The 24,025-nt window shown below is 48.5% G+C and overlaps 3 protein-coding genes across 5 annotated transcripts; 2 read left to right on the forward strand and 1 right to left on the reverse strand.

Annotated features, from left to right (window-relative positions):
• Positions 1 to 465: 465 nt before the first annotated feature.
• Positions 466 to 15,893, reverse strand: CPSF2 (cleavage and polyadenylation specific factor 2). 2 transcript variants are annotated; one of them, XM_088464312.1, is made up of 15 exons: positions 15,824 to 15,893; positions 13,651 to 13,810; positions 10,279 to 10,438; positions 10,087 to 10,192; positions 9,162 to 9,291; positions 7,069 to 7,184; positions 5,643 to 5,830; positions 4,149 to 4,439; positions 3,540 to 3,640; positions 3,260 to 3,460; positions 3,019 to 3,171; positions 2,636 to 2,861; positions 2,098 to 2,400; positions 1,245 to 1,379; positions 466 to 1,106 (listed from the first exon to the last, which is right to left on the reverse strand). In XM_088464312.1, the coding sequence occupies exons 2-15, from the start codon at positions 13,797 to 13,799 to the stop codon at positions 1,014 to 1,016; spliced, it is 2,352 nt and encodes a 783-aa protein (XP_088320438.1). In that variant the 5' UTR covers positions 13,800 to 13,810; positions 15,824 to 15,893; the 3' UTR covers positions 466 to 1,013. The 2 variants fall into 2 exon arrangements, with proteins under 2 accessions (XP_088320438.1, XP_088320437.1); XM_088464311.1 differs by lacking the exon at positions 15,824 to 15,893 and adding an exon at positions 15,659 to 15,817.
• LOC148442067 (uncharacterized) lies at positions 13,913 to 15,536 on the forward strand. The gene is made up of 2 exons (XM_088464288.1): positions 13,913 to 14,059; positions 14,160 to 15,536. The coding sequence occupies exons 1-2, from the start codon at positions 13,913 to 13,915 to the stop codon at positions 15,534 to 15,536; spliced, it is 1,524 nt and encodes a 507-aa protein (XP_088320414.1).
• Positions 15,859 to 22,766, forward strand: NDUFB1 (NADH:ubiquinone oxidoreductase subunit B1). Of its 2 annotated transcripts, none has more exons than XM_088464313.1 (3): positions 15,859 to 15,987; positions 18,854 to 18,998; positions 22,624 to 22,766. In XM_088464313.1, the coding sequence occupies exons 1-3, from the start codon at positions 15,894 to 15,896 to the stop codon at positions 22,655 to 22,657; spliced, it is 273 nt and encodes a 90-aa protein (XP_088320439.1). In that variant the 5' UTR covers positions 15,859 to 15,893; the 3' UTR covers positions 22,658 to 22,766. The 2 variants fall into 2 exon arrangements, with proteins under 2 accessions (XP_088320439.1, XP_088320440.1); XM_088464314.1 differs by lacking the exon at positions 15,859 to 15,987 and adding an exon at positions 18,469 to 18,486.
• The last annotated feature ends 1,259 nt before the right edge of the window (positions 22,767 to 24,025 follow it).

A 24,025-nucleotide genomic window follows, 5' to 3' on the forward strand; every position in this document is an offset into this window, starting at 1 on the left:
ATCATCTGTACCCATTCGATAAATAGAAGATGGACTTTATGACAACATTTGTAGCTAGCAGAGAACGTACCAACATGAAACGATTAATAAACTTCTCATTAAATTCCTGGTATTTTTTGCACCACAACTAAAACCACCTCTGCCGTGTAAACTTATCCGGAGTATCCTATGTACCATGATAGTTTAAGAGGATCGAAACTTCAAACTATAATAGTCTGTCAGGAGGATTAAAAGGTCCATTTAAAAAAAAAAAAAAAAAGAAATCAAATTAAAAATCTACCATTAAACTTAAATGTGGCTTCTCACATTACGTAAATGATCCTTTTTGATGGCAATTTTTGTGCGCCTCTCCCGGATTTGTACATGTTCCCCCATCATTGGAAATTTTCAAAGTCCCATTGGATAAATCACACAGTAACACATGGATATACATGCAGAGGTTAAGTTAGAAGAGGATGCTTTAAACAGATTTTTTTTTTTTTATTAGAACCGGTTAGGAAAAATAACAGCGCTACATATTTACATTATAGTTTCATAATAAATCCCCATTAAGTTTTTTCCTGTATCCTTACTGCGAATGATCCACAGACTGGCTGAAAAAAAATAAAAAATAAATCAAGGCCAAGTTAAATGTCTACATTAACTGTAGGGGAATTGCTTCCAGACAAAAGAGATTTCAAAGTTACATGACGTAACGAGGTATAACCCAAGCTCTATTATAACGTGGATTCCTCATGTTCACCATGAGCACTGGTGGGGGAAAAAAGGGAATGAAAAAATAGAATTTGGGTTTGAACGTATAAACCAATCATGTTCAATGTGTTTTGGGGGTAAAGGATCCAGAACAAGGGAAACAAAAACAAAAAGGAATAAAAGTTCACAAGTTTCCCAAAACAAACAGTACAGGATTCTAAAACTATTTCAGGGAAAAAAACAAAACAAAAATAGTGACAACGCAGTTTGTCACGGGAGATTTCTGAGGTACACAAAAGGGGTCTTCCAGTAAACGCTGCTCACACTATAGCATACTGTGCGTATAAAAGTTCTCTTATTTTATAGAAGTCCTCACAGAGGCAACCCTCTAAACCGATACGTCCAGTCTCCGTCTGCAAAAAAGAGGTCACGCGTTAGTAAAGACGAAACATTATCTGCTTCGGGTTCCTGAATATGAAGGTGCAATCTACAGCTACTGAATCAGACCACAAACTAAGGTCCCACCACCGGAAACAGTGTCCACTACTCACCCTGCGGACAGCTACCACATTGTTACAGACAAGGACGCCCCCGACGAACTCTGCCTGGATACCCTCCCGCAGGAGGACTTGCTTGAAGTCAGACAACCTTGGCTCATTCATAAACACAGACTGATGTCCAGGAACCTGTCCAACAAATCAATGACAGATTAGTCCTGGTCACAGTGCTGACCATATTATTTAGCTGTCAATAAGATCAAGAGGGGTATTCTACCATTTAAAAAAAATTAAACAGAAACTGAGCAATACAGTTTTACTGCACTGCTCTGTGTTAGATGAGCAGTTAATATGGCTGCTCTCACCAATCACCAGTGTTACAGAGAAACAGTGCTTTGTGTACAGAATGACTTCTGTCAAGTATGGGATTAGCTGGGGTTTTGTAACACTGGCACATTGCCGGCAAATTTAAGCACCAAACCACTGAAGTTGTTGGGGTTTTGTAGAAAAGACATTGATGGTGATCCAATGTTCTATTGTAATCTAAAGTCTGGATTCTCGGCTGGGTTTCCAGCAGTTGGGACTTTAGGAAACCAGTCCTTATGCAATACCACCAAAAAAACACTGCTTAAACAGTCACAATGGGGCCTTCAGGAGTCACATTCATCTTAACAATTCAGACTTTGTGAAACTCTGCCTTTAGGGTTTAGCGTCAATACAATACGATCGATATACTACAAACACACATTTATTGCAGCTGTATGGGACATGTGTGCCATAAGATTGCAGACCAGTAATTTCCTAAAACTTTAATTTCCGACACATTTTACTAGAGACAGGCTTATCCTGATGTGTAGCTGCTCCCTCTAATGGATGGATTAACCCAATAACCAACTAAATTGTGCACCTCATTGCTTGGCAATGGTTCGAGTGTAGGAATGATCTCGCTCTCTTCTGAAAACTCCTTTTCATCATCGCCGAACAGGCTCTTCATGACTTTTTGCTGAGCGATAGTGCTGGCATCGACAGATGGAGCGTCCACTTGCATTTCAGAGTCGTCCCCGTCGTCTTTCAACTCCCCTTCCTCCAAGATGACCCCTGTGTCTACCTTTGATACGCGCATGTCAAGCACTCCATCTATCCAAGCTAGTTCGGCGTCTTTAGCTTTGCAGAACTTCAGGGAGCTGACGAGGGAGTCTTTCAACCTGACCTGTTCGGATACAGAAGTCGCTGGAAATTACAGAGCAGAGGACATTCTAAGAAATAAGATTAGATACAATGCAAAACAATTAGATCTTTGTTTCTGAAGCAGCAGAGACTGGAAAAAAGGCAAAGTCCAACCCATCAGCATAGAAAACGAGTCTAGTTTTATCATTTAAATGGAACTGTAAAAGGAAAAACTAGAATCTAGCAATTCTGCAGAATTAGTACAACTTATACGTTACCTGGTAAATGTGAGTTTCACTTGTTGCATCCACGGTCTCATGAAGTTTTGGGGTGTAAACTTTAATATCTTTGCCCCCAAAAGCCCTACAGGCCTCTGCAAGATCCATGCTGGCCTCAGGGGGTCCGTGAACAATTACCAACTGACGGGGCTTCATCTGGTTAATGATCTTCTTGATAGAATCTCCATCTGACCGCCCCTCATAATCGATGTACGTGACTCTTGCCCTGTAGGTAAAGACAGATTGAAGATATTTTATGACGTTCTGCAAGGTCCGCATTAGAACTAGATAACACTCAGGGCAATTCCACAAAAGCTCCTGACTGGTGTTAGTGGAGGAAACTTCTTCTCTCCCGCATTCCGAGAAATTTAGGATTCACTCACTTTATCTCCATTGGCTCTGTTGCAGACACACATTTTGTGGGCACATCGGATAAATCTTGGTCCATTGGTTCCTCGCCATTTGTCATGCCAGATTCCAACTTACTCTTTTCCTCCTCTGTCGCTTGAAGCTCCGGCACCAGGAAGTCTTCAGGCCTTCATAAAAATGAGTCAAAAAACAAAATTATTCAATGTCAGCACAGGTCAATAAAATAATAAACTAAACACTTAAGAGCCCCATTACTTTATTATTTCACCATATTCATCCCATTTGATGCGCTCTTCGGGGGCTGGGAACATGGGGTACGACTTTTTGGCCTGTTTGAAGAAACTTCCTTTCCTGCTGCCTTCGTTCTTCATCATCAGGTCGTGTTTGGTCTTGTGGGACATGGGCTGGTCGATGTCTTCCTCCGCATCGCTCTCGTCACTGGAATCAATATCTGCCCTGGGAGAGGGGATGAGGGACATCGGTCACAATCTAGTGAAGAACGATCTGGACACATAGTGCAAGGAGCAGGACGTACTCTTTGGACTGTTCCAGTTTTTTTGCTGCCTCTTTTTTGAGTTTTTCTTTCTCCAGATATTCTTCAAGTTCCTTTCCTTCCAGCTTGACGCGTTTCCTAAGCTGAAAAACAATACAAGGCTCACATCATCTGCAATTTGGACAAGAGATGAATTGCTAAGCATTTGTAAATAGTCTGCAAAGTCTACATCGGGTTTAGAATAGACTCTCCCTCACTGAATGCATCCATTAAAACACACACACTTAATTACCCTGTAGTTCTAAATATAATTTGAATATTTGCATACTTTAATGTGGCTTGAAGCTACAAAGTGGGGTTGCGATCAGAATCCCGACCGCCGGGATGCCGACACTGTCAGAATCCCGACCGCCGGAATGCCGAAACCTGTTAGAATCCCAACCGCCGGGATGCCGGTGTGGGGTTGCCGGTGTTGGGATTCTGACCACCGGGATCCCGTACCCAACCTAAAGCATAGAGCAAGGTGAAACAGATTTGTTCTTGGTGACTTCCGACACATGAAGAACGTATCGTTAGAGATATGTATTAACTAACCTACAAATAAACACATACTGAATCAGAACAGTGTGTCTCCACAAAGTTGTATGTTACCTCCATATCTATGACTCGTTCTGTGGGATTATCAATCAGGAAGCGGGCGAGAGTCCCTGGGGTGGTCCTATAGGTGAGGATGACAGAGTTTTTGGGATCTTGGCACCACTGGATGAAGAGCTCCCTGGAGAAGCCACATTCTAAGTCAGGCTGGCTGGCCAGAACCACTTTTGGACTGGGGACACGAGAGAGGTCAGCAAAGCCGTGGCACAGGGAGAGGTGACGGAACTGAAAGGGGTTGTTCCTCTTGTCTTCGAAACATCTCATGAGCTTGTCGCTCATCCACTCCACCTGTAACATGAGTGGCCATCGCAGGTAAGGGTGATTGAGCATAGATGATAAATAATAAGAAATAATGCAATATTTTCTGCCAAAAAAGAAAATAAGTTGTTTTTTTTGCAACTAGATACATTGGATTAAACAATTTCTGTGAGCACTACCAATAACCAGCATACCAATGCACTAAAAACTAGTTACATCACTGAGACATCTGGCACTTGGGGAAAGTACCAGCTCTTCAGGAAGTAGTAGGCAGAATCCCAGATATATTCGGTTTAGTCCACAAAATGATTATTGGGCTGACGGTATTATATAGTATACCCTGGGCACAAATTACTCATCAGTGTGGGGACATAATTAGGCAGTAAACAGAAAATAGTAATATAAAGAAAACTCCAAAACGCTCATGTAACCATTGTGTAATATACAAGCTGTCCCAATAAATTAAAGTAGTCGTTTGTTATTGCCAGGTCAGTATGTGCGACGTGACAAGGTGTTACTTAATGTCTATGTGAAATTACCAGGCTTACTTGCAAACAAATACTGAGAACTACACTCGTTTCAGTAGTATTTCTAGGAGAAAGATGCTCCGACTGACTGAGGACCGCAAAGCCGATACTGCCCATCCTTTATTTCTGCAGGTCCTTTATGTTCTTGCAGTACTACAATATCTAATAAATGGAGTACATGGGTGCTGTAGTCCTACTCAACGTCAACTCTCCCCCAACTTATCCATAGACCAGAGCAGGGGCGGCCGACCAACAGTCATTCTACCTTGTCCTGGGAAAGCTGTACAGCTGAAGATGTGGCACGCAGGGTTACTAAAAGGGTCCATTCCTTTCTCAGCACACAATCTAACAAATGCATAATTATATCCAGGAAGGCACAATGCCACCAACTACACAGGATCAACACTATCCTTGGAAGAGACAACAGGAAAGAGTAGTTTAAAGCCTACTTTTTGAGGCTGTGGCGAAATGCGTGGTGAGCACTGCCTATGCACAAGGATATTTAGGAGTAACTTAAGTAGAAACAGCTGGGTTACAGTGCCAATAACAATCAGTGACTAGTTATTTAACACGGAACACAGCAGTCATTTACACCACCGACATGAAAAGCGTTAAGTGTTGCGTAGTTCAAACACGGATGTCACATGATCCGTTGCGCCATTCTCCAGCTGAACCAAGAAACCATTTATGAATAATAGAGACTCACCTGGGACTTTGAGAACTCGACTACGTTGTAGCTGACGTTATTTAGAAGGGCCAAGGAGTACACCCCGAGCCCAGCGTCTTTGGTTCTCCAAATCTGGTCAAGGAGCTGGGCTAGCTCCAACACCCTCCCAGCGGTGTCCACAGCGATTAGCACGTTCCCGTCACCTCGCAGGGTCTCCAGGACATTGGCTGCAGAGTACACACAAGGCGATATACAGTCAGGTGCATAAATATTGGGACATTGACAGAATTTTCATATTTTGGCCTCTATTCACCACCACAATGGCTTTGAAATGAAACAAACAAGATGAGCTTTAACTGCAGACTTTCAGATTTAATTTGAGGGTAATTATATCCAAATCAGGTGAACGGTGTAGGAATTACAATGGTTTCTATATGTGCCTCCCACTTTTTAAGGGGCCAAAAGTAATGGGACTATCAACTCAAAAGCTATTTCATGGACAGGTGTGGGCTATTCCCTCGTTATTTTATTATCAATTAAGCAGGTAAAAGGTCTGGAGTTGATTCTAGGTGTGACATTTGAATTTGGAATCAGTTGCTATCGACTCTCAATATGAGATCCAAAGAGCTGTCACTATTAGTGAAGCAAGCCAAATTGAAAATTCTGTCAATGTCCCAATATTTATGCACCTGACTGTATACAGTATTCATTCTATTTTGTACACATCTCAGGTACACAATCACCATCTACAGACAAACGACAGCGGAGACCGCTTAACTGTTCCGAGATCTCCGCCTTTCCAACTATAGGCATTTTAAGTCTTTGTAGGCACAGGCAATTTCAGACACTGATAAATCTTCAATTTGTCATTACGTTCACAGTGACCTCGAAAGCCCAGTTACAGCACGCTAAGCTTGTATTAAAATGCGTACCCACAATGTTTAGGCGAAAACTTTCTTCTGTTTAGTTTACAAGGGACTTCAACAAGGACTAAGGGCCTGATTCAGAGACGCACGCAATAATGATGGTTTGCGTACATCTCCGATGGCGGCAGAATGGCTCCTGTGTCGTTGCACGCAGTGCCATTTGGGGACGGGGAGAGAGCGGCCATGCGGCACCTTTTAAAAAAAACAGGGGCATGTCGTCCCCATTTTGTAGATGTGCCGAGGCCATGGGTCTGCGTATTCAGACGCAGATTTCCAGGCCCCGGCTCAGGAGTTTCAGCGGCCAATCTGAGCAAGTTTAGGCTTACTCAGACGGCCGATGGCTGCGACCATTGGATGCGGTGCTGTGTGTTCGGACACAGCACTCGGATCTGCAATGCCGGCAGGAAGAGTCTTTTCTATAAACGCCTCATTACCATATTTTTGCATCAATGCTGCATCCAAAGACACGGCAGCGATGCGATCTGCGTACAACTGTAAATCACCCCCTAATTGCACAGGCAGAAGGAACGAGTACGTACTCAGCAGCTGCTCGTCTCTCTGTTTCCGCCTGGGCTGTACGTAAGTGGCATTAAAGCAATCCGTGATGAGCAGGGAAGGTCGGCTGATCATCTCCAGAGAACAGCCGTTTAAATGTCTACAACAGAAAGGAAGCACAGTGACATCATGTACACAGGAAGGAAGCACAGTGACATCATGTACACAGGAAGGAAGCACAGTGACATGTACACGGAAAGGAAGCACAGTGACATCATGTACACAGGAAGGAAGCACAGTGACATCAGCACAGTGACATCATGAACACGGGAAGGAAGCACAGTGACATCATGAACACGGGAAGGAAGCACAGTGACATCATGAACACAGGAAGGAAGCACAGTGACATCATGTACACAGGAAGGAAGCACAGTGACATCATGTACACAGGAAGGAAGCACAGTGACATCATGTACACAGGAAGGAAGCACAGTGACATCATGTACACAGGAAGGAAGCACAGTGACATGTACACGGAAAGGAAGCACAGTGACATCATGTACACGGAAAGGAAGCACAGTGACATCATGTACACAGGAAGGAAGCACAGTGACATCAGCACAGTGACATCATGAACACGGGAAGGAAGCACAGTGACATCATGAACACAGGAAGGAAGCACAGTGACATCATGTACACAGGAAGGAAGCACAGTGACATCATGTACACAGGAAGGAAGCACAGTGACATCATGTACACAGGAAGGAAGCACAGTGACATCATGTACACAGGAAGGAAGCACAGTGACATCATGTACACAGGAAGGAAGCACAGTGACATCATGTACACAGGAAGGAAGCACAGTGACATCATGTACACAGGAAGGAAGCACAGTGACATCATGTACACAGGAAGGAAGCACAGTGACATCATGTACACAGGAAGGAAGCACAGTGACATCATGTACACAGGAAGGAAGCACAGTGACATCATGAACACAGGAAGGAAGCACAGTGACATCATGTACACAGGAAGGAAGCACAGTGACATCATGAACATGGAAAGGAAGCACAGTGACATCATGTACACAGGAAGGAAGCACAGTGACATCAGCACAGTGACATCATGAACACGGGAAGGAAGCACAGTGACATCATGAACACAGGAAGGAAGCACAGTGACATCATGTACACAGGAAGGAAGCACAGTGACATCATGTACACAGGAAGGAAGCACAGTGACATCATGTACACAGGAAGGAAGCACAGTGACATCATGTACACAGGAAGGAAGCACAGTGACATCATGTACACAGGAAGGAAGTACAGTGACATCAGCACAGTGACATGTACACGGAAAGGAAGCACAGCGACATCAGCACAGTGACATGTACACAGGAAGGAAGCACAGTGACATCGTGTACACAGGAAGGAAGCACAGTGACATCATGAACACAGGAAGGAAGCACAGTGACATCATGTACACGGAAAGGAAGCACAGTGACATCATGTACACAGGAAGGAAGCACAGTGACATCAGCACAGTGACATCATGAACACGGGAAGGAAGCACAGTGACATCATGAACACAGGAAGGAAGCAAAGTGACATCATGTACACAGGAAGGAAGCACAGTGACATCATGTACACAGGAAGGAAGCACAGTGACATCATGTACACAGGAAGGAAGCACAGTGACATCATGTACACAGGAAGGAAGCACAGTGACATCATGTACACAGGAAGGAAGCACGGTGACATGTACACAGGAAGGAAGCACAGTGACATCATGTACACAGGAAGGAAGCACAGTGACATGTACACAGGAAGGAAGCACAGTGACATCATGTACACAGGAAGGAAGCACAGTGACATCATGTACACAGGAAGGAAGCACAGTGACATCATGTACACAGGAAGGAAGCACAGTGACATCATGTACACAGGAAGGAAGCACAGTGACATCATGTACACAGGAAGGAAGCACAGTGACATCATGTACACAGGAAGGAAGCACAGTGACATCATGTACACAGGAAGGAAGCACAGTGACATCATGTACACAGGAAGGAAGACGTTACAGCAAAACCTAAATCAGTTTATTTTTCCTTCCTCTCTCAGGCTAGGGCTCAACTTACATCTCCCGCTTGTGATTGAAATCCACGGCGTAAACAATCTCTTCCTCTCCGTCCTTTACGATTTTCCATATGGTCCCACCAATCATGTGACCGGCCGGTAAGGGGGTGATGGACAAACCGTGACCTTTCCCTGTACGAGACAGCGTACACAAACTATGGTGAATGTTTTTACCAGATGCAGTTTTAAAAAGGTTCCCAAAAAGACAGGACTTAAGGCGCATATTCACTACCCGATATAAATGTACGATCACGACATCGTTATCGTTCGTTTATCGTGCAGTGAATGTGCCGGCAACGACAAGCGAAGCGCGCTCCCTCTGGTCGTTGTCGCAATCTGTCATCGCCTGAACCTGCTGTCCAACCTGACGATGTCGTCAGGTTGTGCGGGTTCGGGGATAAGGGAGGGTGCCGGCACTGAACGACATCAGCAGACAAACTTTGCAAATTGGAGACTTAACTACAAGTTTCAATTTACGGAAAATAGAACATCTCAGAGGCAACTGTGCTGCTTTTTTTTTTTTTTGAACATGTTTGGTCTGACCACAGAAAATGTCCCTTAAGTGAACAATATATAATTTAAGGGCCATGAAACCATAACATCATCATCCAATTAAATATGCCGCTGATGTACCTACTACCCTAGACTAGACAACGTGGACCAAATAAACGTTATCATGCTTTACTGCAAAATTGGCAAAAGTATGCTTCTGAGGTTGTTTTTAGGAAGTTCCATTCAAGAAGCTTCCCAGTTTGCAAATCTGTGTACCTGTATACTGAAATAAATATACATACATATATACACACACACACACATTACTTTCGAAGACTCTCTCTGAATGGAGACCAATTATTTAACATTAATAACAGACTATATATATCCCTCCCCCCACAACAAAAAAAACCCTAACAAAAAATTCTACTGTACCTTTCAAATGTACAATTTGAGAGAATTTCAGCTGCTGTATTTTATCAAATGCAGAATCCACATCGTCCAGGGTGTACAAGCTGAAATCCTCTGTGTTGTGTCGCGACTGAAACAAGAGACGTTTTGTGAGTTTTCCCCACCTTGAAGCTTAGATTACAGAGACGGCAGGAAACGTGCCCAGATTATACAGACCTGGTAGAGATCATACATGAACATCTGCCCCATCTTGTACACAGGGATAGTGGCATAAATAGCGCAGTTTAATCCCATCTTCCCCACGGCATAGGGGAGAGCTCCCAGGTGCAGGGGATCTGGGTGTGACAGGAGGACAGCATCTATCTGATGGACATACCTAGAGATTACAGGAGAGATAGTTAAGGTCTTCCACCTATACACAACTGCATATTATAAACTTATGTTGCATTTTCCGTTAGTTACGGCAGTAACGTATCTGCATGAAGCCCATTAATCGGTCTGGGCACCTATGAATAGTCACTAGTATTAATGATACAACAGCAGCTTACATAATGGCAGGAGTGACCTCGGTGATGTGCGCCTAGGAACATCCTGATGCCACCCCACTTGAGATCAGAGCCAGAAGAACGTCTGCCCACACCAACAACCAAGTTAAATAAAGCCCAAGGCCTTAAAGGGCATTTACCCTATACATATCAGTTTAACTGTACTCAGATGGGCCCACTCCCTCAGTGAACAGTTAGCAATCATTGCTTTTATATAGCAGAGACCACCTGCAGTCCTCCTTTGGCCCTTTCTGTAGCTGGGGAGATCAGACACCGGTTCCATCAGCAGCAAAGGGGAACGCGGAGATCCCAGCTTTATGTAAGCTCATCTGTCTAAATACAGTGATTAGAAGGGTCCCAGGGTACAGCCGGTTGGCGTACCGGGCAAGGGTCCCACCAACAAAGTATTATGGGAAGGGAACTATTAAATGTGAAAGTCCTCTGTGAGGCATATAGAGGAGCAGTTTTTATCATGGAGAATGATTTGTGTATCAGTAACTGGATACTGTCGTTATCGCGATGCTATTGTGTTCTTTTCCTTAAACTTATATTAAACGTATTAAACAAAAATAAATAAAAATGTGACTGCCTTGGAAATAGGGCCTAAAACGGCCCATCCATTACACGATGCGGGGGACGACGGCACGATTACGACGCCGTCGACTCCTGCGGGGTGAAGTGTATACACTGAATGTTCAGTGTATGCAGATCAATCATTCCCAAACATGGCAACCTGACGGTGGTCGCCAGGTTGACAGTCGTGTTCGGGCGATGATTGATGTTAAAAACGACCAGAGGGCGCGCGCATCGCTGGTCGTTCTTAACCTTTTACTGCCTGATTTGCGGGCGATTACCAAGCGATGGAGAGTCAACGACCGTCGTTATCGCTCTATCGCTAGATATAATCGCTTAGTGGACGGGCAGCTTAAGTCTCTGAAACCTATAATTAAACAAATAGACAATTACAAGATTTAACATCTTTAAAACATTTTATTAGTTCTCATGTGGAAGTAGTGAAATGTGCTTATTGGCACACTCTCCCGTATATTTGGTTTTACTCCCGAAAGAAGTGTGAAAATTATCTGGTTAATAATAATTTTATTTATAGCGCTTTTATCCAATAAGACTGCTAAGCATTATTCCCCTCACCACCTCTGCTAAACATACCCTTCATAACAACTGCCCTAGGCCCTTCTGTATCTCAGATAAGATGCCCCCTATGCCACAATATCAGCATTATAAAGCGGGTGGCAAGGTCACGACCGTGCTGGCACCACCCCTTTCAGCCGTCCCCACACCACTTGCTGCCCCCTCCCAGAATGTCGGAAAGTATGTCCCAAGCTCTTACTGGGACTAACCAAGCACCCAAAGCCGGTCTAGGGCTATACCTCTACCGCTGGGTCTACTGCGGCAAATGCCCAAAGTATAACATGCCACTGGGTACATCCTAGTCACAGCAGCAACAGGTCTTTATTGCATGGATTGCAGCAAGTGGCCGTACTGAACAAAACTAATCCTAAGGAAAGAAATCAGATCATAATTGGACTTATTGGTCAAGATGGGCAAAAGATTACCTCAGACCTTATGCGGTCATCAAATTGTCACCTGGCTATGGCAACGCGTGGGGCAGTGTAAATACTCCATGGCAGCCCTTACAATGGGACGTACCCAATACGATACAATGGCCGGAGCTACAAGTAAAACTAAAGCAGCAGCATCAAACATTTGTTAAGTGGCTGTGTGACTAACAGGCCTCCCACACAGAGTCAGCGGAGGATAATATATCCAAGTTATAATGCCCAGAGGCCTCCCACACTGAGAATCAGCGGAGGATAATATATCCAAGTTATAATGCCCAGAGGCCTCCCACACTGAGAATCAGCGGAGGATAATATATCCAAGTTATAATGCCCAGAGGCCTCCCACACTGAGAATCAGCAGAGGATAATATATCCAAGTTATAATGCCCAGAGGTCTCCCACACTGAGAATCAGCAGAGGATAATATATCCAAGTTATAATGCCCAGAGGCCTCCCACACTGAGAATCAGCAGAGGATAATATATCCAAGTTATAATGCCCAGAGGCCTCCCACACTGAGAATCAGCAGAGGATAATATATCCAAGTTATAATGCCCAGAGGCCTCCCACACTGAGAATCAGCAGAGGATAATATATCCAAGTTATAATGCCCAGAGGCCTCCCACACTGAGAATCAGCAGAGGATAATATATCCAAGTTATAATGCCCAGAGGCCTCCCACACTGAGAATCAGCAGAGGATAATATATCCAAGTTATAATGCCCAGAGGCCTCCCACACTGAGAATCAGCAGAGGATAATATATCCAAGTTATAATGCCCAGAGGCCTCCCACACTGAGAATCAGCAGAGGATAATATATCCAAGTTATAATGCCCAGAGGCCTCCCACACTGAGAATCAGCAGAGGATAATATATCCAAGTTATAATGCCCAGAGGTCTCCCACACTGAGAATCAGCGGAGGATAATATATCCAAGTTATAATGCCCAGAGGCCTCCCACACTGAGAATCAGCAGAGGATAATATATCCAAGTTATAATGCCCAGAGGTGAGCATACATGTCCATCGGCTGCCTTGCAAATTTCTGTCACCGAGGCCTGAGCCCTCTTTGCCCCGAAATATTACCCCCACTCAGATAGGATGGCCGATTGTTTACTCTGGGACTTTATGTCCATATTTCTAGCATATACAATGTATTGTACATCTGCAAAATAAATAATTAAAGGGAGATCTCTTTCTCAATCTCATAACACATCACAGTGTTAATTCTAGCACCCTACACCTGTCACAGCCAACGCAGCTCCTCTTTCGTGCCTGGGGTGTTGCTCTCTTCTCTGGTGTTTCTAGCACACTCAGCTGATGCAACAAACTGCTGAGAAATACACCAGAGTGTGCTAGAAGCACCAGAGCATAGCGCAACACCCCAGGAAGGAAAGTGGAACTGCACTGGTTATGACAGAATACTACTGATCATTACATGCAAGGAAACCTGAGACACGTACTTTTTAATGGATTCAATTATATCCATGGAGAAATTCTCATCCCAGCCACAGTCCAAGAGAAAGCGAAACTCATCAACCTGCAGCAGGTAACACAGGGCGGACTCCTCCTGCGCTCCGGAGAGCGTAGTCAGCTTAATAATGGACGTCATCCTGACAGATCCTGGAAATCAATTAGATCAGTAAGTATCCAGAGAGCTTGGAAACGGTCCACTAAAAGTAACAATGCTGCACAGTATAACCACAGGGCTCAGGGAATAATGCAATGTTGTCTGATCAATTAGCTCCAACCCCTGCTCTCACTATTAGGCTGGCGAGGGCCGACGCTTGCCCTACAGTTCCTGTTATTGCCTTCATCAGCCACCCATCCCCTACATCCGTACCCACTTATCCCTACGCCACTGCCCTCACAGTACCCACTTATCCCTACACCACTGCGCTCACAGTACCCACTTATCCCTACACCACTGCCCTCACAGTACCCACTTATCCCTACACCACTGCCCTCACAGTACCCACTTATCCCTACGCCACTGCCCTCACAGTACCCACTTATCCCTACACCACTGCGCTCACAGTACCCACTTATCCCTACACCACTGCGCTCACAGTACCCACTTATCCCTACACCACTGCGCTCACAGTACCCACTTATCCCTACACCACTGCGCTCACAGTACCCACTTATCCCTACACCACTGCGCTCACAGTACCCACTTATCCCTACGCCACTGCCCTTACAGTACCCACTTATCCCTACACCACTGCGCTCACAGTACCCACTTATCCCTACGCCACTGCCCTCACAGTACCCACTTATCCCTACGCCACTGCCCTCACAGTACCCACTTATCCCTACAGCACTGCGCTCACAGTACCCACTTATCCCTACACCACTGCGCTCACAGTACCCACTTATCCCTACACCACTGCCCTCACAGTACCCACTTATCCCTACACCACTGCCCTCACAGTACCCACTTATCCCTGCTCCACTGCGCTCACAGTACCCACTTATCCCTAAGCCACTGCGCTCACAGTACCCACTTATCCCTAAGCCACTGCGCTCACAGTACCCACTTATCCCTAAGCCACTGCCCTCACAGTACCCACTTATCCCTAAGCCACTGCCCTCACAGTACCCACTTATCCCTACACCACTGCGCTCACAGTACCCACTTATCCCTACACCACTGCGCTCACAGTACCCACTTATCCCTACACCACTGCGCTCACAGTACCCACTTATCCCTACACCACTGCGCTCACAGTACCCACTTATCCCTACACCACTGCGCTCACAGTACCCACTTATCCCTACGCCACTGCCCTTACAGTACCCACTTATCCCTACACCACTGCGCTCACAGTACCCACTTATCCCTACACCACTGCCCTCACAGTACCCACTTATCCCTACGCCACTGCCCTCACAGTACCCACTTATCCCTACAGCACTGCGCTCACAGTACCCACTTATCCCTACACCACTGCGCTCACAGTACCCACTTATCCCTACACCACTGCGCTCACAGTACCCACTTATCCCTACACCACTGCCCTCACAGTACCCACTTATCCCTGCTCCACTGCGCTCACAGTACCCACTTATCCCTAAGCCACTGCGCTCACAGTACCCACTTATCCCTACACCACTGCGCTCACAGTACCCACTTATCCCTAAGCCACTGCCCTCACAGTACCCACTTATCCCTAAGCCACTGCCCTCACAGTACCCACTTATCCCTACACCACTGCGCTCACAGTACCCACTTATCCCTACACCACTGCGCTCACAGTACCCACTTATCCCTACACCACTGTACTGCGCCCAGAGTACCCACCTGGCCCTACGGCAATCACTTTGCCACCTGCCACTAAGCCAATAGTGGCCACCTACCTCTACCTGACTGTACCTTCCTGCCCCTACACCACTGCTACCTCCCGCCTCTGTGCCGCTGCCCACCCATCCACAGCTAAGGCTGCCAGGCTTATCCTGCCCTCCGCTGACCTGTGCCGGTCCTCAGGCTCGCTGCTCCACCTGCCCTATACCGTCACCCGTCAGGCAGAGACACGGAGACTCTCCCCGGACACGGAGCGGCCTCACCCCATGTACCGGCTGCTGCACAGTGACTGCGGCCCAACTGCCCGGCTCCCGCCTGCGCACTACTCTCACCCCACTGCGCATGCCCGGAAGCCGGCTCAGTCCATCCTTGTCCAAGCCGGAGGGGGGAGGTCGGTGGATAATGATCTTAAGCACCAGACCCCCCACATCTACACACCCGCTGCTTCTCCAGCTATACACCACCCGGTGCTTCATAGGTCTGCAAGTGTATCCTGGTGTGTATCTACCAGTATACCCCGGCCCGGCTCCCCCCCGTCCGGGCGCAGAGTGGTCTCTTCCAGTGTCCTCTTTGCTGTGTGACAGCGGCCCTCTGCTAACCATACACCGGGAGACGGTGAGACGGGGCCTGCTAGCTGGGAGAGGAGGACTGGGGGCACTGGTGAGATGGGGGAGGGGAGGACTGGGGGCACTGGTGAGATGGGAGAGGGGAGGACTGGGGGCACTGGTGAGATGGGAGAGGGGAGGACTGGGGGCACTGGTGAGATGGGAGAGGGGAGGACTGGGGGTACTGGTGAGATGGGGGAGGGGAGGACTGGGGGCACTGGTGAGATGGGAGAGGGGAGGACTGGGGGCACTGGTGAGATGGGGGAGGGGAGGACTGGGGGCACTGGTGAGATGGGAGAGGGGAGGACTGGGGGCACTGGTGAGATGGGGGAGGGGAGGACTGGGGGCACTGGTGAGATGGGAGAGGGGAGGACTGGGGGCACTGGTGAGATGGGGGAGGGGAGGACTGGGGGCACTGGTGAGATGGGGGAGGGGAGGACTGGGGGCACTGGTGAGAGGGGAGGACTGGGGGCACTGGTGAGAGGGGAGGACTGAGGGCACTGGTGAGGTGGAGGACTGGGGGCACTGGTGAGATGGGAGAGGGGAGGACTGGGGGCACTGGTGAGATGGGAGAGGGGAGGACTGGGGGCACTGGTGAGAGGGGAGGACTGAGGGCACTGGTGAGGTGGAGGACTGGGGGCACTGGTGAGATGGGAGAGGGGAGGACTGGGGGCACTGGTGAGAGGGGAGGACTGAGGGCACTGGTGAGGTGGAGGACTGGGGGCACTGGTGAGATGGGGGAGAGGAGGACTGGGGGCACTGGTGAGATGGGAGAGGGTAGGACTGGGGGCACTGGTGAGATGGGGGAGGGGAGGACTGGGGGCACTGGTGAGATGGGGGAGGGGAGGACTGGGGGCACTGGTGAGATGGGAGAGGGGAGGACTGGGGGCACTGGTGAGAGGGGAGGACTGAGGGCACTGGTGAGGTGGAGGACTGGGGGCACTGGTGAGATGGGAGAGGGGAGGACTGGGGGCACTGGTGAGATGGGAGAGGGGAGGACTGGGGGCACTGGTGAGATGGGAGAGGGGAGGACTGGGGGCACTGGTGAGATGGGGGAGGGGAGGACTGGGGGCACTGGTGAGATGGGAGAGGGGAGGACTGGGGGCACTGGTGAGATGGGGGAGGGGAGGACTGGGGGCACTGGTGAGATGGGAGAGGGGAGGACTGGGGGCACTGGTGAGATGGGGGAGGGGAGGACTGGGGGCACTGGTGAGATGGGAGAGGGGAGGACTGGGGGCACTGGTGAGATGGGGGAGGGGAGGACTGGGGGCACTGGTGAGATGGGGGAGGGGAGGACTGGGGGCACTGGTGAGAGGGGAGGACTGGGGGCACTGGTGAGAGGGGAGGACTGAGGGCACTGGTGAGGTGGAGGACTGGGGGCACTGGTGAGATGGGAGAGGGGAGGACTGGGGGCACTGGTGAGATGGGAGAGGGGAGGACTGGGGGCACTGGTGAGAGGGGAGGACTGAGGGCACTGGTGAGGTGGAGGACTGGGGGCACTGGTGAGATGGGAGAGGGGAGGACTGGGGGCACTGGTGAGAGGGGAGGACTGAGGGCACTGGTGAGGTGGAGGACTGGGGGCACTGGTGAGATGGGGGAGAGGAGGACTGGGGGCACTGGTGAGATGGGAGAGGGTAGGACTGGGGGCACTGGTGAGATGGGGGAGGGGAGGACTGGGGGCACTGGTGAGATGGGGGAGGGGAGGACTGGGGGCACTGGTGAGATGGGAGAGGGGAGGACTGGGGGCACTGGTGAGAGGGGAGGACTGAGGGCACTGGTGAGGTGGAGGACTGGGGGCACTGGTGAGATGGGAGAGGGGAGGACTGGGGGCACTGGTGAGAGGGGAGGACTGAGGGCACTGGTGAGGTGGAGGACTGGGGGCACTGGTGAGATGGGAGAGGGGAGGACTGGGGGCACTGGTGAGAGGGGAGGACTGAGGGCACTGGTGAGGTGGAGGACTGGGGGCACTGGTGAGATGGGGGAGAGGAGGACTGGGGGCACTGGTGAGATGGGAGAGGGTAGGACTGGGGGCACTGGTGAGAGGGGAGGACTGAGGGCACTGGTGAGATGGGGAGGGGAGGACTGAGGGCACTGGTGAGATGGGGGAGGGGAGGACTGAGGGCACTGGTGAGATGGGGGAGGGGAGGACTGAGGGCACTGGTGAGATGGGGGAGGGGAGGACTGGGGGCAATGGTGAGATGGGGGAGGGGAGGACTGGGGGCAATGGTGAGATGGGGGAGGGGAGGACTGGGGCAATGGTGAGATGGGGGAGGGGAGGACTGGGGGCAATGGTGAGATGGGGGAGGGGAGGACTGAGGGCACTGGTGAGATGGGGGAGAGGAGGACTGAGGGCACTGGTGAGATGGGGGAGAGGAGGACTGGGGGCACTGGTGAGATGGGGGAGGGGAGGACTGGGGGCACTGGTGAGATGGGGGAGGGGAGGACTGAGGGCACTGGTGAGATGGGGAGAGAAGGACTGGGGGGCCCAGGGGCGATGGGGAGATCAGGACTGGGCACCACGGAGAGATGGGGGAGATCAGGACTGGGGGAGCTGAAGAGATGTGGGAGAGGACTGTAGGCCCCAGAAAGATGAGGCAAACTAGACTTGGGGGTGCCCCAGAGAGATGGGGGATTTGGGGAAGAGGGAGACTTTGTATCTTGGAGAAATGGAGGATATGAGATATACAATGTTAAGCTAAAACATACATTTCTGTATAAAGTTGTATAACCAGGGTTGCATTTTGTTTTGTGTTTTAGCCACCATGGTGAACGTTATCAATTACATACGGGATATGTGGACATACGCATTCTTGCCTGCAGGATTTGCCATTGGACTGTATTTTGATAGGTGGAATGATTCCAGGTTGACTCAATTCAAAAATAAAAGCAAACTATTCCAAAGGTCAGTTTACCTGCGTTTAGAACACTTCCTTCCATCTATTTTATTTCCATTTTACCTCATAGATTATTTTACTGCAATCTGCCATTTTTATAAATGTTATCCTTTATGTAGGTCCATCATATCCCTCAGTACTGTATATACCATTAAACAAAACAGATGGGCCTTGTTTTATTAAGCATCCATAGTCTGAGCGCCTCATGCCTATAGCCGGAGCCAAACCTGAGGATTGTGGAGGTCTCTAGAGAGCTAATATTGCCCGTGACCGCTTATCTGAGTAGCCTGATGGTTTGTGTCATTCTATAGCTGAAGCCTTTCTGTAAGCATAAGGGATACAGATACTATGGGCGACTTATTAGGTCAGTGGCTTTGGAAGGACTGCATACTAAATTTACCCCCTGACCTTTCCCCACGTTGCCTCTGATACTCCCCACCTTGCTGTATTGGAATCAGCATGATTTGCCGGCGGTTGGAATCCCAACAGCGGCATCCCGGCAGAGGAGGAAATCCCGATCGTCAAAGGTAAGTATATAGTAACCTATTTCTACCCCTTAACACTAACCCTCCCTTAGGGGTGCCTAACCCTAACCTTCCCCCCCCCAGTGCCTAACCCTAATCCCCCCTCTAAGTGCCTAGACCTAACCCCCCCCCCTTCCCCACCGCCTAAACCTAAGTCCCCCGGGGGGGTGCCTAACGCTAACCCCCCTTCCCCTAGCCTAAACCTAACCTCCCGGGAGGGTGCCTAACCCTAAGTCCTCGGGATGTCGGGCTCCCAGCGTATGTCTAATGACAGGCATATCAACGCCTGTCTTTAGACCCTTGCCAGTATATGACAGTCGGGAAGCCGGCTGTTGGGATTAGGGCCCTGATTCAGAGCCGCTCGCTCTGACCAGAGCGCTCGCTCTGAATCAGGGCCCTCCTCCATTAAAATGGAGCGTCCTCCTGGACGCTCGTATAGCTGTGGGTGACCATCGCGACCATCGGACTTGCGACGGAAACCCTGCGGTAGGGTTTCCCAGCCACAAGTCCTGGAGTGATTTTGGCTCTATCAGAGCCCAAATCACTCCCACTGACATCACTAGTGATGTCAGTGGGGCCGGCTTCAGATGGTAGGCGTTCCCATGGGAACGCCTCCGTCTGGCCGCCACGCCCACCAAAGGGGGCGTGCTGTCAGTCACCATCGACAGCACGCCCCCTTTGTTGCGAGACCCGGAGCGACAGCTTGGCTGTCGCAGTCCGGGTCTCGCGCATGAGCACGACGGAGCTCCCTCCGTCGCGCGCATGCGCAGTGGGGACCATCGACCCACTTGCGAGCGTACTGCCGCTTGCGAGTGGGTCTGAATGACCCCCTAGGTCCGCCGACTTCCCGACTGCATACCGCTGTATTATTTAGTGGTTCTCCTCATAGTGACTGCAGGAGAATACATGTGTCAGAGTTGGATGAAAGTCGGTATTTCTGACGGATTTTGTGATATTTTTTTTTCCGTCACTGCGCAGGCATCTTAGCAAACGCAGTTTGGCAGCTATGTGCAATTCGGAGTCCTGTATCTTGGCTGCATCCCAACTTGCAGCTAAATGAGTGTAACCGGGTGTTAGCACCTAAGCTAAGTGTTCTGCAGGTGTGCATGGAGGATCAAGTGCTGGCTATTGAGTGTTAGGTGTCGCAGATACGTTTGATTTCAGACACACCAAGTCTAGGGCTGGTGCAGATGCACTAGAAAAGTTTTATTTTTTTGGGAAAGACTGCCGCAGTGAGACATATAGCTAAACATAATTAATCAGTTTAGTAGATTTAATAAATATAATAAATTCGTAAAAGAATGGCTGAATATAACAATACCAATTTATTGCTAAATAAGTATCCAATCACATATAACATTCACAATAATAGCAGCATATTTCAGCAGATAAAATATACACCTAAAACCACAATAAAGAATATATAATGAGTGAATAGAGTCTTTTGACTTTGTTATTATGAGTTAAACAACGGGGACTTCTATAGTAATAGTTTCAATCCAAAGTTCCTTTAGAGTAGTTATTTGTTTGATGTCAAAGTAAAAAAAAGTTTTTGTTGATGGGGATCCACAGATATTGAGTGTTTGTTTGATACAATGTAACTTGTGAAACAAGCTGATGTTAGTAATGAGAAATACAAAATATGGAATACTCACCAGCCGTGGCACTAGTCTATGTGTAATAGGAACAGTTGTTGGAAAGTTCTCTACAGCCGCTTTTTATCCAGGACAGGGTGTGCACCTCTGATGTTTAATAGCCGGCAAAGTGATGGGAGAACCGGGCGGCTGTGGGAGCACGAGCGGTGGTCCTGAATCAGCACGTTGCACTCCTCCTATAGGAGGCCAACTTCTCACAGCCCAGCGGTGTAGCATTAGGTTCTCTTACTTGCGTACTTGTATGTCCGTGTTAATAGCAGCTGCAGCCCGGCTATCAGACAGGGAAAGCGGGCCGGTGAGGAGAACAATGAGGGTCGCAGCTTACGGAATCGGTATGATTTACGTCCGGTGGTTGGAATCCCGACAGCGGTTGCCCAACATGGGTGAAAATCCCGATCGTCCCTAAGGTAAGTATAGACTAACCTAATTCCCTCCCCTAACCCTCCCTTAGGGGTGCCTAACCCTAACCTTCCCCCCCCACTGCCTAAACCTAGCCCCCCCTTCCCCACCGCCTAAACCTAAGTCCCCCGGGGGGGTGCTTAACCCTAACCCTCCCTCCCCTAGCCTAACCCTGACCTCACGAGGGGGTGCCTAACCCTAAGTCCCCCCCCCCCCCCCCCCCCCGGGAGCCCTAATTGTAACACACACACCCCCCCCCGGCTGTCTGCGCCCGGCATCCCTTCGATCAGGATGCCGGTCTCCTGGCGTCAGTAAAATGACAGGCGTCTAGATCTAGACGCCTGTCATTTAACCATCGCCGGGATAAAGCAGTCGGGAAGCCGGCTGTTGGAATTAGGTCCGCCGGCTTCCCGACTGCAATACCCAGTTGCCACCCTCCTGGGGGATCCCCCTGCTGCTGAAGGCGGACACAGAGGGAGGAGGAGCCTCAAGCACCAGGGGGATTCTGGGAGCTGCAGTGAGGAGAATCTGCTGGAGGCGTTTGGTTGAAAAGACACCGCCGTCACCAGCGCTGATTGGATGTTGTGGCTCTGCGCACAGACAGGACAAACCACACGTCCTGCAGGACCCGCTCAGTTTAAAAAAACGGGTCCCCACCTTCCTGTAGCGCGTAAAAACTATATAATAAGGTTCAAACCTACATTGGAGAACGGGACTGGTACTTAAACTTTTCTGCACTACACTGTTGAGTATGTTGACAGGATTGTTTATTTTTAGAATACAATCTAAAGCAGATATTTGTCAGAAAAGCCAGTAACCTTGTGTATTCCACAAAAGGATCCGTACGAAACAATCTCATGGGGATCAGTGTGATTCTGTAATAGGTCCACCCAGTCCTGTTTTAAGAACAGTAGTTATAACGCTCCTATCCTTAACATCTTTTGTTCAGGTTTGACATTTTTATATTTATGCTTCTATGATAAAGACACCGTTATTCCTTTACGTTGTAAACTGCATTATTGTAACTAATGGTTCATGTCCTCTTGTGTCTCAAGGGAACTGAAACCCGGTGAAGAGCCGTGGAGTTGAAAAGACAAATGGCCGCCTGTATAATGGGAAGCCGGATGCCTCTCTGTATAAAGTGTGGAACTTAGATCTAGTTCTAAGTTATATGTATAATAAATACTATTTCAATGAATTATGTTCAATTGCTTCATCATTTAAAAAGTAAAATTACAAAAAAGTGCAAAAATAAAGTGAACGCAAAGCGGCCTACGGAAAGTGCATGGTGCGTATAATATTACTGTACAGAAAGAAAGACTGCTCTCATTCTACATGTCACGTTGTTTCTATCGCTGTCCCCTGTGTTTGCAATTGCCTAAGATATACCGGTCACAAGATACAGTGTTTATGAACTGCGCTCAATGAAGAGAAACTAGTAAAGTAACGTGTATATACCACCATGGGCTAAAGTCAACAGAGTGCAAGCCGGCTCCGTTGCAGGAAGACATGCGAGTATTCGGGTATTTTTAAAACCGCAAGCATGTTTATGAAAGGACTGCATTTTGCGCTTGCATTTTGCGAGCGGCTCTGAATGAGATCCTTAGTCCCATAGGTCTACAGACCAGGATACAGTCATAATAGTTATGCTGACATTCTGCAGGGACCAGAGGGTTAGGTTGCGGCAGCAGAGGGTTAGGCTTAAGCTCTAGGGGAAGGGTTAGGCTGCGGGAGCGGAGTTAGCAGTATTCATCGCCGGAAGTGCCGCAGAATCTGCGAAGGCGCAGGTGGGCGTCTCAATTCAAAAGGCGACACCTGCATCATCCACATACCTACCCAGATTCGCTGCTACCGAGGATGCAGCACCGATCTCTCCTGCATTTATCTCTGAATCAGGTCCAATATCCATAATATTCTGTATATAAAATTATAGTAAAGTCGGCCCCAATAGCATGTGGGGGTCATGGCTATGCCACACTGCATATCGTGCGTCACTGAAGGGATTGTGGCCACACCATCTTGGGGGCATGACTGCGCCTCTATGGCATGCTCCATCCTGGATGTACTTGCGCTTCTGACCTCTCGGGTCCCTTAATAATAATAATAATAGTAATCATCATTATAGATGACCATTAAGAATAATAAAGTGAACTGATACATACAGATGAATGACCCTTATACCAATATTATATTTTCTATTTTATTATATCAAGTCTTTTTATTAAAAATTTCTACTTCAGGGTCCATAGGGGGTCCACAGGGTTGACCTTGGGGTATAGGTTGGTGAACCAAATCCGGGCACCACGCAGTTAAAGCTTTTAGCTCCCAGGATGCACTTGGGTCCACTCTCCCTATAACCCCTCCCCCCAGCCAGAGGCACCTGAGTTTAAGTTGGTGCCCGGACGGAGTCGGGTCACCGTTACTGCAGGGGGGCTGCTTAGCAGCCCCTAAGCTTAA

This window comes from Taudactylus pleione, unplaced genomic scaffold, assembly GCF_031769625.1.
Source record: "Taudactylus pleione unplaced genomic scaffold, aTauple2 ptg001628l, whole genome shotgun sequence".
Lineage (NCBI taxonomy): Eukaryota > Metazoa > Chordata > Amphibia > Anura > Myobatrachidae > Taudactylus > Taudactylus pleione.

Coding starts and splice junctions, on each gene's coding strand:
- CPSF2 (XM_088464312.1), bottom strand. CDS start 13,799: ATGACGTCCATTATTAAGCTGACTACGCTCTCCGGAGCGCAGGAGGAG. Junction 5,831..7,068: donor GAGAGACGAGCAGCTGCTGA/GTACGTACTCGT, acceptor TGTACTCTGCAG/CCAATGTCCTGGAGACCCTG. Junction 3,461..3,539: donor AAACTGGAACAGTCCAAAGA/GTACGTCCTGCT, acceptor CCCCTCTCCCAG/GGCAGATATTGATTCCAGTG.
- LOC148442067 (XM_088464288.1), top strand. CDS start 13,913: ATGTTGTCTGATCAATTAGCTCCAACCCCTGCTCTCACTATTAGGCTG. Junction 14,060..14,159: donor CCTACGCCACTGCCCTCACA/GTACCCACTTAT, acceptor CTGCCCTCACAG/TACCCACTTATCCCTACGCC.
- NDUFB1 (XM_088464313.1), top strand. CDS start 15,894: ATGATCTTAAGCACCAGACCCCCCACATCTACACACCCGCTGCTTCTC. Junction 15,988..18,853: donor AGGTCTGCAAGTGTATCCTG/GTGTGTATCTAC, acceptor TTTGTGTTTTAG/CCACCATGGTGAACGTTATC. Junction 18,999..22,623: donor AAAAGCAAACTATTCCAAAG/GTCAGTTTACCT, acceptor TTGTGTCTCAAG/GGAACTGAAACCCGGTGAAG.